General features: G+C 37.2%; 1 protein-coding gene across 1 annotated transcript; it reads left to right on the top strand.

The window, feature by feature from the left end:
* Positions 1 to 1,145: 1,145 nt before the first annotated feature.
* Positions 1,146 to 14,282, top strand: LOC110173051 (cell surface A33 antigen-like). The gene is made up of 7 exons (XM_055154997.1): positions 1,146 to 1,316; positions 5,473 to 5,639; positions 7,239 to 7,455; positions 9,112 to 9,276; positions 10,642 to 10,758; positions 12,660 to 12,792; positions 13,086 to 14,282. The coding sequence occupies exons 1-7, from the start codon at positions 1,277 to 1,279 to the stop codon at positions 13,489 to 13,491; spliced, it is 1,245 nt and encodes a 414-aa protein (XP_055010972.1). The 5' UTR covers positions 1,146 to 1,276; the 3' UTR covers positions 13,492 to 14,282.
* The last annotated feature ends 596 nt before the right edge of the window (positions 14,283 to 14,878 follow it).

The following is a 14,878-nucleotide window of genomic DNA, read 5'->3' as shown; positions in this document are numbered from 1 at the left end:
ACTTGAGACTTGACTTGATAAAATGGACTTGGGACTTGACTTGAACTTGAAGGTCAGTGATTTGGGACTTGACTCGGAGTGTGACTTGAGAAGCACTTTTAAATCTGAATTTGTTCTATTCTGACTGCAATGATTCACTCTAAGATCTTGTCAAGACATTTAAAAAGGAAACATTTGCATTTCTACAAATCGTATATAGGCTATAAATACTCATATATAAATATACTATGACTTACAATAGTACAATTTATCTTAAAAGTCATATAAATTGCAAAAATCTAACCTATATTTGGTACTTTGGTTTAAAGACTTGAAATGACTTGAAGCTCAAAGCAGACGACTTGGACTTCACTTGGACTTATGGGCCAGTGACTCGAGATCGGACTTGGATTTGCTTGTATTTGACTGGGGACTTGACTCGGACTTGAGATCAAAGACTTGAGACTTGCAAAACGATGACTTGGTCCCACCTATGCTGTTTAGTGTAGGTCTTTGTTCTGACCACTAGAGGACGACAAAGAGTCTACTTTTACAGCGCATTGGACAATTAACCCTCATAAACTCTCACAGTGTTCCCCGGATGTTTCAAAACAATGTGCCAATGACTTTGATAACTTTGGCTTAAAACATATCCTTTGTTCCCAGTGTTTACCCGATCCTCTTTCCTTTTACGCATGCGTCAGCCTCCGGTCATTAGACTCATTCAACCGGTTTGACGAGTCTCTTCTCTTTCTCTGTTTAAACTTATACTGTCTTAACCTCACCACCCCCATGGTAAAATGTTTACTCACGACGCTGCGCTTTGACTTGTCTGTTACCATACAGGGCTAATTGTTAAACCAGCTAGTGCAGGATTCCCCGTGGCATTTCTTAACATTTTCTTTTGTAATTGCGCAACAAAACACGAGCTTTCCATTCTTTATTTAACCCAAACTCGACTAGTCAGATCTTGCGCTGTTGTCATTAAAAGAAAAGCGTGGGTATGCTTATCTATTACACGCGGGAGGTGTCCTTAAAAATGCCAGGAATATTCTATGAAAAGGCAGGTTCGTACAAGACGCGCAGTGCTTCGAGAAACGCGCTTCCTGATTGGCTGAAGGGCCCGTCAATCACGTGATATTCGGGACGCACCTTTCCAGCTCATCAATGACAGGACGCCTCCAGGTTTCGATGCAAATACTGAGCGTTTCGGGCGGCTGCTGCTGCCCGTGCTAACTCTGATAAAGAACATTTTTGTAGCATTTTACAGATTATAGCCTTGGACATCACAACAGAGATGGGGACTTGGATATTTTCTTTAACTTTCGTGTGTTTGGGTGAGTATCTTGAATTTCTACCTTTACGTACCAAGTACCTGTGCGTGCCACACCTGTTTGCGCGCCTCGCAACAAGCAGGCCCAAGCCGTACTCCATACCATACTGCTTATATAATGTTATCTAAATTCACGTTTCACAAAATGAATAACTATTTAATTCGAAGCTATGGCGGATACTCGTAATTATTTGCTCGTTTTTACAGGTTCATCAGTGGTTTGGGCTTATATAAGTAAAATTACCAATGTCAAATAAAAGTAAATTTTAACTTAGAGGAAAAAATAGAGTAAAATATTAAACAAATATGCAAATCCATCGTCAATGACAGACGTACTACAGCGTAACCTACTTCTACATTCCTTGTGAACGGTTTGGGTGGGGCTATGAGAGTTTAGTGGGTCATTATGTTTTAGTGATTTAACAACAAATGATTATTTGTGATTAGGGATGTAACAATAACCAAAATATCGTGATATCGTATCGTCAAAGTTCTCACAATAATATCATGGACGATCACAATATATTGAATTACAAGTCTCTGCTTAATTTAAGAGTTATGGTGCAGCAATAGCTCAAAAAAAGACAGAGGGAACTACATAGACCATGATCTTTTGCTCTGTTTCAGTGCAAGAAGAAATAACATTTCTAAGCACTTTTGAGTCTTAGTTCTTTGGATTAAGTCTTGTCAAGGCATTTTAAGAGGAAAAAGTAGCATATTCAGTTTAGTTTGTCTCCACAAAATATCGCAATAAATACTGTACCATGAGATGTGTATCATGAAACTATCGTACCAAGAGATTTGGATATTGTTACATCACTAATTATGCGCCTCCCCATCATATCGTGAGCTTTCCCACGATATCACAATAAATATCTTACCGTGAGGTTCATACCGTGACAATATCATATCGTGAGACTTGGATATCGTTACACCCCTGTTTGCTATAATGCATTATAAAAACAGCTTTATAATATATAGCCTTACTGGTGAAAACTCTTATATCTTCATTTCAAACCTAAATTCAATTAACGTTGAGATGAAAGAAACCAAAAATATCCAAAAATATTGAACCATGTTATTATTTGTTCTGGATTTCCACCAAAAGTTACCATATTAATCTTATTAAAGTGAATACAATCATGTTTTTGAAGTTGAAAAATTAAGAAATTGAAGATAAAGGAATGAGATGGCATAGGTGATTTTATTCCTAGAAGTGCTCAAAATAGGCCAGGTAAGTTTATTTGTATAGCACAATTAGAAAAAGTGCTTTACAGAATAAGAAATACATTAAAATCACAATACAAAGAAATCAAAACATAAATAATCACCATAAAATTAAAAGAGAGAGGAGAGAAGAGTGTGGAATGAAAAATGAAAACCTTTCAGTCAAAATAGTGAAAAAAATGATGAATAGATATATTTACTTATTTTTCATACTTTCTGAAACTATTGTGCAAAAAATAACGTATCCTCAGTTCATTTGAGCTCACAGAGAAGATACTACACGTTCTGAGAGTTTTTGGTTCAAGTGGACAGGTCAAGTAATTACAGAGATACTAACCATAAACCTGGATAAACGTCTGCAATCTGACAATTAAACAGCTAATTCTACCGTAAGACTCTGAAATAACCTCCAGATCAATTTGAGTTAGTTTAATTATTATTATTACTATCCACATTTTGTCCTGATATATAGATTCTAGGTGAAATTTTGTAATCCAGGCTGTGTGCATTTTGTTTCAGATTCAGTGAGAGAGATTTCTGTATGAGGAAGGGTGTCTGGTTTAATGTCAAACTCTGTGCAGCTCAAAACGGGACAGTAGTTTTTTTGTTGAAGTCTGTGACACCCGGGACAGGAAAATGCAATATTTTGTAGGACTGATTTGAGAAAAATAATAGCTTTTTTTGATCAGATTGTAGGATTCTTGCTGAGATTTTAAACAGAGCGATTAAAATTTACAAAAAAGTGTGAACTGATACAACTAATGCAAGAATCACCTTTCAGAACAGGAACAGGAATTTATGATAAAATGTTTTGTACGGATGTAACAATATCTAAATCTCTCGGTACGATATTATCACGATATGCATCTCACGGTACGATATTTATTGCGATATTTTGAAGAATAATTGTAGATGGGACGCTTTTTAGATTTTAAAATACTCTGACAAGATTTTGATGTGAGTTATTACCGTCATAATCTCAAGAATTCAAGTAAAAAACATATTTATGTTGTTTGCGCTGAAATGAATCATGGGATATGTAGTTCCCGATGTTTGCTACTATAAAACCATGCATTTAAGCACAGGATTTTGTAATTCGATAAATTGTGACAGCTCACGATATTATTGTGAGACTTTTCACGATACGATATCACAATATTTCGGTTATTGTTACATCCCTAATGGTTTGCTATTTTGATTTGATTGTGATTAATCTTCCCACCCTAATCGTTACACTGAAAATAATTTAAATAAACAGCAATTATTAATAGTAGTAGTAGTAGTAGTAATAGTAGTTGTAGTAGTAGTTGAAGTAGTAATAATAATACTAGTACTAGTAGAAATAGTAGTAGTAGCAGAAGTAGTAGTAGTAATAGTAGTAGAAGTGGTTGTAGTAGTTGTTGTTGTTGTTGTAAATGTAGTTGTAGTAGTTATAGTAGTAGTAGTAGTTTCAATAGTAGTTGTTGTAATAGTAGTTGTAGTTGTAGTAGTTGTAGTAGTAGTTGTAGTAGTAGTAGTAGTTGTTGTAGCAGTTGTAGTAGTAGTAGTAGTAGTTATTGTTGTAGTAGTTGTAATAGTAATAGAAGTAGTAGTTGTCATAATTGTAGTAGTAGTAGTAGTAGTAGTAGTAGTTGTTGTAATAATAGTTGTAGTAGTAGTAGTAGTTGTTGTAGTTGTAGTAGCTGTAGTAGTAGTAGAGTAGTAGTAGTAGTTGTTGTAATAGTAGTTGTATTAGTTGAAACAGTAGTTGTAGTAGCAGTAGTTGGTGTAGTAATAGTAGTAGTTGTAGTAGTAGTAATAGTTCAGATTTTGCCAACGTTAAGGCTGCACTGCTCAACTTTTCTAATGGAAGGCCCACCACTTGCCTGTCTCCATGGTGATGTTATTGCTCTGCCTAGAATGTTCCACAGTATGGCATTTGAACATGTCTATCAGACAAGGATTTAATCACTGTTTTTTTTTTAATTGCACAAAAAACACCATGAAATATATGCAATCTCGTGAGCTTGTACATCTGACCTGTAACATAGCCTGTCTCGATGTAAATATAACTTTAAAGGAATATTTTAGAACATTTTAGGTAGACAAACTTTATTGATCCACAAGGGAAATTATTATTAATTACAAAGAGTAAAGAAATATATAAATGGTAATAAATTCTAAATAAGTAGCAAAAAAGATCGCAAGAGACTGGTGTCAAATGAGGCATAATAATATAAATGTAAATGTACAAGTCAAAAGAAAATAGAAAAATAAGTAATAAAATATAAAATCTCAGTTACAAGAGGTCACGGAAAGACAGTGCAACAATGATATGATGATTGACAGGACACAGGGTTATCCAAGCAATAAAAAAGCAATAAAAAACAACAGACAATCATCCTCTAGAAAAGTTTCACGGTGGCAGAAGTGCAGAGAAAGAATGTGTGTGTTAAGCGTTCAGACAGAGTGAGAGCTCTTGGTATTTGATTTATTGTTGTCCTAAATGCGGAAGTGAAGCAAGCATTTAAAATATGTCAGGTTGGTTTACTACAATTTGAGCTTGTTTCCCATTCCCTTCTCAGTAATCACACTTGGTTACTTTAAGTCTAATAAGTCTAAATACGCTTGTTATAGGACTTTCTGTTTAATGCAGCTCTATGCTACATACCTACTTCCTCATGGAGCTAAAAAACGTGACCACATTAATCAGATTTTAGCGTTTTTGCAGTGGCTTCCATTCATTTTAGAGTTGATTTTTTTTTTTCTTTTAATAGTTTTTTGACTCACTTCTTCTCTCTGGCTTTTAACACCACATTAGTTGTGTGGTTCGCTGTGTTGTAAATGTGTTTTATTGGAATTTTTATTGTTATTTTTTGGTTTCTGAATCAGTATTGGGCATCAAGTCTGTTCTATTGTCCCATTCTGATCTGGTTTGCTTCTTTCTTTCTCAGCTCTCATCTCTGGGGTCAGCTGCCTCACCGTGGTCATCCCTGAGGTTAAATATGAGTATGCTCGCGGGGACAACATCACCCTCCCCTGCAATTTTAAGAGTAACCAGGCCAGCCCCGCCCTCGTCATCATCACCTGGACCGCTGAAGGCGTCAATGGAGGAGAAGATGTGAGTTAAGAATATGCCTGTTGTGATAATTACTATATCGACTTGTGGTTCAATACATGAGCAATGGAAGAATTCATTTTGTTTATACAATTTTTATTGTGGATACTTTTTCTTTATACCTTGGGGGACTGAGCATTTGCTGCCCCCGCCCTCTGGAATTCACGCTTACAATCACTTCAAAACACAACAAAAAACGTACCACTTTAAAGGTGCATTGTGTAACTTTGCACTGCCTTGTTTGAGATGTGTCGCAGTAGGACTGGGCGATATGGATCAAAAAATATATCTCGATATATTATATATATCTCGATATCTGTACAGGAAAAAATAACCCCCTAAAATGGAAAACTGCAAAAACAAATATGCCAAATTCCACAAGGTCCTTTTCTTACAAATTAAAGTGTAAGAGGTCGACAGTTCATATAGGAACATTTAAGATTACAAAAAACCCTAATTACATAAATAATAATTAAACTGTCAAATAAAAGAAATAAAACATATTTCCTTTGTTTCATTCATAAATAAAACAACTCAACACAAGCTCATCTTTGCATTAACTCTGTTATCCAGACCATAATCTTAAAACTCTTTTAACAGAAGAAGCTCAGGATGTTCCTTATTTTAACAGATCCATGTTCCTATCCAGCAGTAAGGAGCTATGACGTTTCCCACAATCCACTGCAGATCAAACCCAACGTTTCCAAACACTTTTGTACAAGTGACACTGCAACAGATTATTAATAAAAATTTTCAGCATAAATAGAATTTACATTACTAAACTTTACAAGATATATAGCATAACGACTCAAGACCCATATCAGCCCGTTTGAGATTATAGTGTTATTTTTTTTGCAGCTTTGCGCAGACTTGTTTACATTTTACAGAAACAAAACTTAAAAAGCACATGGCTAATTTGCATAAACAGCGCACTCCGCTCTTGGTTCAACTTCTTTTGGACTAAAGGACATGAATCGGTGGAATTATAAGGATGTGTTGCTGATGGACTTGTCTGTAAATGGTGGAAAAGGTTCGTGGCGCTAGAAGCTTTTCACTGGCAGCAAGTTTCGGCGTTCACGGCGATAGTGAGGAGTGAAGGAGACATGAGCGAACAAAATCAGGGAGGTGGGGGCGCGCGGGCGGCGACAGAGAAGACAAACATGCAAAGCGGCGAAATCAAAATTGAATATAAGCATTATATCGATATATACAATATGTCAGAATTCATATTGAGTTTTTTAAAAAATCTCGATATATTAAAAATATCGAGATATCGCCCACCCCTATGTCGCAGTATGGCATTAAGCCTTTCTATCACCATGGAGACCAAACCAGGCCAAGTTGCAGTTCAGATCTGTGGAGAGGCAAACCCGCTCACAGTCAGAATCCCTGCGTTTCTAGGTATTTTTGAGCTCTTACACCACCTGTAAATGAATAAATATAAGGCAGAGCTGTTTGATGTCATAATATGGAACATTTCAAGCAGAGCAATGACATTTGCATAGAAACAAGAAGGTGATTTGTATCATACATTTTTATTCTGTAAAAAAAAAACTGCAAGTATACTAATAACTCTAACTCAAGTCTATTCTTCTCCCACAGGTGGTGATCCTGACTCATTACTCATCTCCTGACAGGACAGATTACACCAGTACATACGAGAAACGGGCCAAACTGGACGTGAACACTGCCACCGGAAAGGCTGACCTCAGACTTTACTCCATCAGTCTGGACGATAACAGGCGCTTCGTGTGCCGAGTGCAAATTCCTGGAGACGATGAGGGCATACCGGCCGATACTACCGAACTGGTGGTGCTGGGTAAGAGTCGTGGTTCTGCATGTTTGTCTATCAGTGGTGGAAGGTAACAAAGTAAAAAAGTAAAAGTATACTGAAAGTATACTGTAAGTACAAACTTAAGTATCTGTACTTTTTTTAAGTTACTTAGTTCTTAAGTTTCTTTTACAGTTACGGTTTTACAGTACAAGTTACTTTTACTTCACTACATCTGACAATGTTTATCTGTACTTTCAACTCAACTACATTTTGGATCTGGACTGAAAAGTAAAAAGTTATTTTATTTATGGTGTTAGATCTGTTAAAATGGCTGAGACTTTTGTAGCACATTTAATTTGAGTTATAACGTCCCCACTTTGAGCAAACCAAATACACAAAAGTGGATAGAAAAATTAAGAAATCAATTAAATCACTTAAAATAAGCTAAATTGTTTAACAAAATCTCTACATTTCATCTTTTAATTGTTCTAAAAATCTCTGCAATATACTTTACTTTTTACTGTTAAAGTAAAATTTTAAACAGGTACTTCAGTACTTTTACTTAAGTAGATTTTTTTCCTGTGATACTTTTACCTTTACTTGAGTAACTTTTTTACCTTTATACCTGTACTTATACTTGAATAACAAAATTGAGTACTTCATCCACCACTGATGTCTATGGAGGAGTATTCAGCAGTTACCATGGTGACACAATGTACACAGAAGCAGACACAGACAAATATTTTTTTGACTGTCTAAAAAGTCAAGAAAAAATACAAAAAAAACTTGATTTAAACAACACATTTCCAGGAGTCTGTGATCATGGTCCTGTTTGATTTTCAACAAAAGGAAGAGAGAGCTTGTGAGCGTGATTTCATCTCACCTGTTCTAATTACAAGCAAGTCAGCTCTTTCTGGTCCGATTTTGTGAAAATCAGATTTTTCTATAATTTCTATTATTTTTTCATTTTGGTTTTGGAGACACTTAATGAAGAAAACTGTTGTTTTTTCGTTTTCTTATTTTTGGTTTTATATTGAAAATGAATGAATGAATGATATTCGGATTATATCTACATCATGAAATCGATTTTTTATTTTAATTCTAGAATCAGTCTGAATTAACAAGTCACTTATGTTTTATTCATGACCATAACATTAGTTTTGCTCAGGAGTAGTTCACTTATGCTCATCATTGTTCGCCTTTACGTTTTCATCTTTCTTACATTGATAGTTGTGAATACATTTCTTCATGGACAAAATATGTCTTTTGTCGACCTTGTTGGATGAAGATTTGGTGATAGGGCAGATTTATGAAACAGGTGGAAAATATGCCAGACATTTCCACAGATATTTTGCCATAGAAAAGCATTAACACAAGTGACCTTTACGTTTCACTTCCGGCCGTTGTGAAAAAGATCTATATAGACTAGATAAAAATTGTAGTATAGGACTGGTGATTTTTGGTCGTGTTTTAGTGTTATTTAGACAGATGAACAATGAGAAATTAATGAATGTATCATCAAATCTGTCACTTTTAAAACACAGGAAATAGGCTAAATGAATGCACAGTACTAACCTTGTTTTCCCTTTATTCCTTGTTTTTCTTGTATATCCTTCCTTGTATTCCTTATGTATATATCCCTCCTGTAATATAGACTATTTGAATGCATAATTCTAGCCTCATGTATTTTTTTTTCCGCAGTGGCTCCATCTCCTCCCATCTGTAAAGTCGAGGGTAAAGCAGAGTACGGCCAGAACATAAACCTTACCTGTCGCTCAGAGGAGGGCTCCCCACCCCCCACCTACAAATGGGACCGCAGGTCTGTCGAAAACATCCCCAAAATGAATGAACCAAGGACAACAGACAGTAAGTTGAAGAGCTACAGCCTTGGTTTCAACTTGTGTGATTGTCAAATATCGCTCAGTTTAGTTTAAAGGCCCATATTATGTGATTTTCTGATGTGTATTATTGTTTCCTCATCAAAAACAGACCCAGAGTTGTGTTTTGTTTAATTCACACAAATACTGCATATTTAGGCTCTCCTCTCAAACCAAAACCACTCTGTTCCACCTTGTGATATCATGTGGGAATAAAGGAAGTGCTCCAGTGTGGTTTTAAACCTTCACTAAAACCGTCTGGGTAATTTCAGTCCTAGAATTGCCAGTCTGTTCTGTACAAAAGATAAAAGGTAGCTGTTAACTTAAACTACCAGTACATGACATCACAAGGAGGAGCAGAACATTTTGAGTTTTGGAGATGTACAGTGCTGTTAAAAAGAATTTGCCCCCTTATCAATTTCTTAGTTTTTTTGCACCTTTGTCACTCGTAGCCCTTTCAGATCAAGCAAACTTAAATATTAGACAAAGATAACTCAAAAGTAAACACAAAATGCAATTTTAAGTGCAGATTTTATGTATTAAGGGGAAAAAGCCTTCTGAACCTGCATAGCCCATGTGAAAAAGTAATTGCCCCCTAGACCTAATAACTGGTTGAACCACCCTTAGCAGGAACAACTGCAGTCAAGCATTTGCGATAACTGGAAATGAGGAATTATGGCCCATTGTTCTTTGCAGAATTGTTTTAAATCAGCCACATTGGAGGGTTTTCGAGCATGAACTGCCTTTTAAGGTTTAAGGTTTAATTGGGTTCAGGTCTGGACTTTAACTAGGCCTCTCCAAAAACCTAATTTTGTTTTTTTAAGGCATTAAGAAGTGGACTTGCTGGTGTGCATTCGATCATTGTCCTGCTACAGAAACAAAGTTTGCTTCAGCTTGAAGTCACGAACTGATGGCCGGCACACTTCCAGATTGGAGCCAAGAGTTTTCCCTATTGTTTGCAGTGTAGTTTGCCATGAAATATCCAAAAGGAAAATTCACAAATGTTGAACATAACTTCACATTTTAAAGGTGGATTGTGTAACTTTTTGTTTGGAGGTCCATCACCTTCTTGTTTCTCATAATGTTCCAAAATATTACATCAAACAGCTCTACTTTATATTTATTCAATTACAGGTGGTTTTATAGCTCAAAAATATCAAGAAAAACAAGTATTCTGACTCTGAGCGGGGTTATGTTTCCACAGATCTGACCTTTAACTTGGTCTGGTTTGGTCTCCATGATGATAGAAAGTTTTGATGCCATATTGTGAAACTAGCTGCCCTCAACTGTATGAAATATTATGGGACTATAGACTGTTGTGATGTACTAATTATGCTCCGTGTGTGTATTTCAGAGGGAGGAATCCTGTCCCTGTACAACATTTCCAAAGACACGTCTGGATACTACATCTGCACTTCTGCCAACAAGATCCGCTCTGCCACCTGTAACCTCACGCTCGCCGTCATGCCCCGTAAGGAACTATAGCTCACGATTATGTAACACAGCGATTCTGAAAGGAGTCTTAACATGCAAAATTAACTGTCCTGTATAGAGCTTTAACCGTGTTGTGATTATGTTCCCTTCTCATATACTCACTCACAAGTTGTATTTAGAGTCGTTCATGCGTGTTTGAGTAAGTTTTGTACTCTGAGATTCAAGACGTCATTGCCACCGGTACACGCCCACTGCTCTGTACTTACTTTGTTCTCCAGTTTTATTTTCTTAATCTGTGACACATGTTGGATTCAGCGGCATTGCGTATTATTTTGGCACAAATGAAAAAAGAAATCTGCTGCTATCCATAGGAGGGCCTGACAACTGCTCAGCTCTTTGTTGTGGTAATGTTTATGGACACATTTTTGAAATAGAGGTCTGCGCGGGACTGAATTTTCAGTCCACACCCGCACTGTGCAGTCCCGCTCCTGCCCGTTCCCGTGAAGAATTGTAGTTTTGAGTCCTGCTCTTGCCCGCATCTGCGATATTTTGTCCCACACACTAGGCTGCTTAAAATGTTTTTATTAAGGCCAAATAAAATATCCAGCACAAATTATGCATGATAGGCAAACATTCATTATTTCTATATTTTACTTTACACTCATGTTTACTTTGTGGGAAAACAGTTCATCATCCCACCCGCCCATTTGTGCGGTCTCGCTCTCGCCAGCGCCCCCAATGAGCTTTCAAAATGTGTCCCGCGCTGCACTGTTTTGCGTCGGGATCCGGAAGTCTCATGCTTTCAATGTTTTTTGGGGTTTTTTGTAAGTTGTTTTAGATCAATATTTAAAATGTCCAAAATCTAACCTAATGACCCAGACTAATATATTAAATGAGTCTGCACGCTGCAATAACGCCCATCTGAAGTTGGAGACATGTACCAGTACCAGACCCACATCTTTGTGAAGTATTAAAGAAAGAATTGTGTGTTTTGGATCCAAAGCGAACCAAAGACGGCAGTGAAGTTGTCTAATTGAAATAATCTATTACACAGTATTATTTTGTATTAACCTCACAATATATTTAGTGAAATTCAGATCTATAATTGTCATATTTTATAAGATAAAGGATTAAAGAACACAAAAACGCAAAATTGAGTTTTGAGCCATGTTATATTGTAATCCAAACTCATCTTTTCCGAGCACTCAATAATGCTTTGTTTGCATTTTGCCTGAATTGTCGTGTCACAGGTAAAAACAGGACTTCTGTAGTTTTTAAGTACATTGTGTTCACAACAAACGTGCAAAAGAACATAATGAAGACAATTCTCAGGCTTTCAAACGATTTATCTGCTATACTCTGCTCATTCGCCTCTACTTTTGCACAGCATGTAAATGTTCTCTACATGTACACAGTGTTTTCAGCAGAAGAAAAGAAGTTGTCAGTCTAACCACAGGGAGTCCAAAGCCTGTATATTTCTAAGTATCACTTCTAGACGACCGGCCTGGAGTAAAGAAATGTGGAGCCAATATGCAAAGTTATAGGTTAGATCTGTGGTGAGGCAATGACATTTCCATGGAGACAAACAGGTGCCACACATGAAACGTTACATAGTGCAGCTTTTATCCGATTTAGTATTTGCAGTTAATTAGCCACTGTAGGTAATGGATGCAGCAGTAGCACAGAAGAAAGGGTCAACCTTCTCTCTCTGTCTCTCTACTTCCAAATATTCTGCCATTGTGTACTTGGGCAAAACACCTCTCCTTCCTTGTTTCCATTGTGTATTCCACGTGTATATTAAAGGTGCACTGTGCAACTTTTCTGGTGGAGGTTTCCATGGAGACAAGTAGGTAGTGGACCCTACACCGGAAAAGTTCTGCAGTGCACCTGTAATGTGAGTGTGAATGGGACTAACAGATTGTCTCTGTGATGGTTCAGCCTCCATGTTGGGCTCTGTGGGGCAGACCGCTGGGATCATCGCTGCAGTGGTGGCTGCGCTCATCATCTTCATCATTGTCATCTACTGCTGCTGCTGCAAGAAGAAGGGCCAGGATGAAGAGTACACCATGGGGTAATAATAATAATACATAACATTTTTATAGTGCTTTTCAAGATACTCAAACACGTTTTACACTGAGAGACAAACAACCATGATGATGACCATAGGATGACCAGAAGAAACTAAAACGTAAAGTTCATGAAAGCTGGTTTTAAAGAGATGGGTTTTTGGGCTTTTTTAAGTAGACACAGATCCTGCAATGTTTATAAACGCACAGAATCACAGTGACTCTAGAGCTCTGACCTGTATTACAATATTATGTTTACATGTTATGTTCTCATTTTATCTCCATATGTGACCATCAGGGTGAAGGAGTACAGAGACAATGAGCCCGCTGAGAACGGCGAGCGGCGTGCACCTCAAGGTGACGCCCGCACCGAGAGAGACACCAGGGAGCGTCGTGACTATGACGACCCCCGTAGCGACTATGATGATCGCCGTAGTGACTACACTGAGAGACGCACTGATTATGATGATCGCCGTAGCGACTTCAGTGATCGTCGTAGCGACTACGATGATCGGCGCAGCGACTACACTGACCGCACCGATGACCGCAGAGACCGCCGCTATGATGACGACCGCCGAGACAACCGCTATGATGATGACCGTCGCTATGACAGCCGAGACCGTCGCTATGACGACAGGGAGTATGACGACAGACCCGCACCGCCTGCAAACAAACCTCCGAGACGAGACTATGATGATGACTAAGACCAACCACTGCAAAGCTCCAGTTAACTCTGTGTAAGACGAACTTTAGTCATTTAACTCCAGCCCAATGTGTGATTCTGCCTCAAAGGAAAAAGTGTTACACTACCGACTGAGGTTATGTCTCATCAGAAAAACAACACGGTGATGGCGACAGAGAGGATTAACTGTGACTTTACTCTTTGTACACAGAGAGTAATTTAGATCAGGCTATCATCAGGACGCCAATGAAATGTGTGGCCTACCTGGACATCAGGTTATCCTGATACTAAAAAGCTTATTGTTTTATTCAGTTTCCACTTTTTACTTGTACTATATTGTTAACCAGGAAGATTGTACCAGCTTTGCATTAGTTGTAGCTGTAAGTTAAGGCATTTTTAAGAAACATCATCGAACAATTTTCCATCTGTCTGTATGAAATATCATGAAATATACTTTGTTTATTGTTTTATAAAAATATCTTGTGACTATTTGGCATATGCGCACAATATAAGACTATTGCAATGTTTTTATATGGTTGTACAAAGATATTAGCTTTAAATTTAAATATGCAATTTCATGTTTTGTGATAGATTTTTGTTATTTTAAGGGCTTTGGGGTTTGATTGACTTGTGGCCAGGTCGATTGTGTTGTAAATAGCACAATGGAAAGCACCTGAATTTCTCTTCCCTTTTACACTGTTATAATAAATTGGACAGATGTTACCACAGATAATATAGTTAAAATGAATTATACAACTCTTTGTCATTTGTAAAAACACTTTGAAAGCAATAAAATTATATTGTACAGTAAAATGTGTAGAAGAGATGCTTTTTGAACTCTGACCACTTGAGGGCAGTGTTACTGTAAAATTGAGCTAGTACTAACAGTTTTTGGATGTTGTAAAAGCAGTAGAATATTAATAGCTGCAATAGCAAACAATAATAAACAATAATAACTATATGTAACTAGAGGTTGATGATATTTTTTTTTTTTCATCACAAAAGTTTATTCGGTCAAATACGTTTTGCAGCTCATACAAGCTGGTTCTTCAGTTCTGGTCAGACGCTGGTGGACACTTCCTTATATCTGCCTGAAGGAAAGGAGCTAACTACATTGAAACTACTCTGAAACTAACACATCTACTTGTTTACAGTTTCTGTTAGTTAGACCTATTGAACTTGCACTGAGTGTGGGGTCTTATTAGCAGAATCATTCAGGGCCATAATGGGTGCTTTCACACCTCTGGACCTGCCCAGCTGCCCCTATTTTTCTCTTGCTTGTTTTAATTTAGGTTTGAGGATGGAGTTGTAAATAGGAGATAGATGGTATCAGTATTCAGTTCAGAACTGAAGAAGCAGCTTGGATGAGCTGCAAAACGTCTTCAAACAAACAAACTTTTGTCCAGTCG

The sequence above is a fragment of the Boleophthalmus pectinirostris genome, unplaced genomic scaffold (assembly GCF_026225935.1).
Source record: "Boleophthalmus pectinirostris isolate CB_2022bp ecotype Guang Dong unplaced genomic scaffold, ASM2622593v1 HiC_scaffold_19, whole genome shotgun sequence".
NCBI lineage: Eukaryota > Metazoa > Chordata > Actinopteri > Gobiiformes > Gobiidae > Boleophthalmus > Boleophthalmus pectinirostris.
This window is presented reverse-complemented; position numbering and strand designations above follow the sequence as displayed.

What these genes read in the sequence shown, in the direction of transcription:
- LOC110173051 (XM_055154997.1), top strand. Translation starts at nt 1,277, where the DNA reads ATGGGGACTTGGATATTTTCTTTAACTTTCGTGTGTTTGG. An exon ending in GCGTCAATGGAGGAGAAGAT is followed by an intron (nt 5,640 to 7,238) that starts GTGAGTTAAGAA and finishes CTTCTCCCACAG; the next exon opens with GTGGTGATCCTGACTCATTA. An exon ending in CACGCTCGCCGTCATGCCCC is followed by an intron (nt 10,759 to 12,659) that starts GTAAGGAACTAT and finishes GTGATGGTTCAG; the next exon opens with CCTCCATGTTGGGCTCTGTG.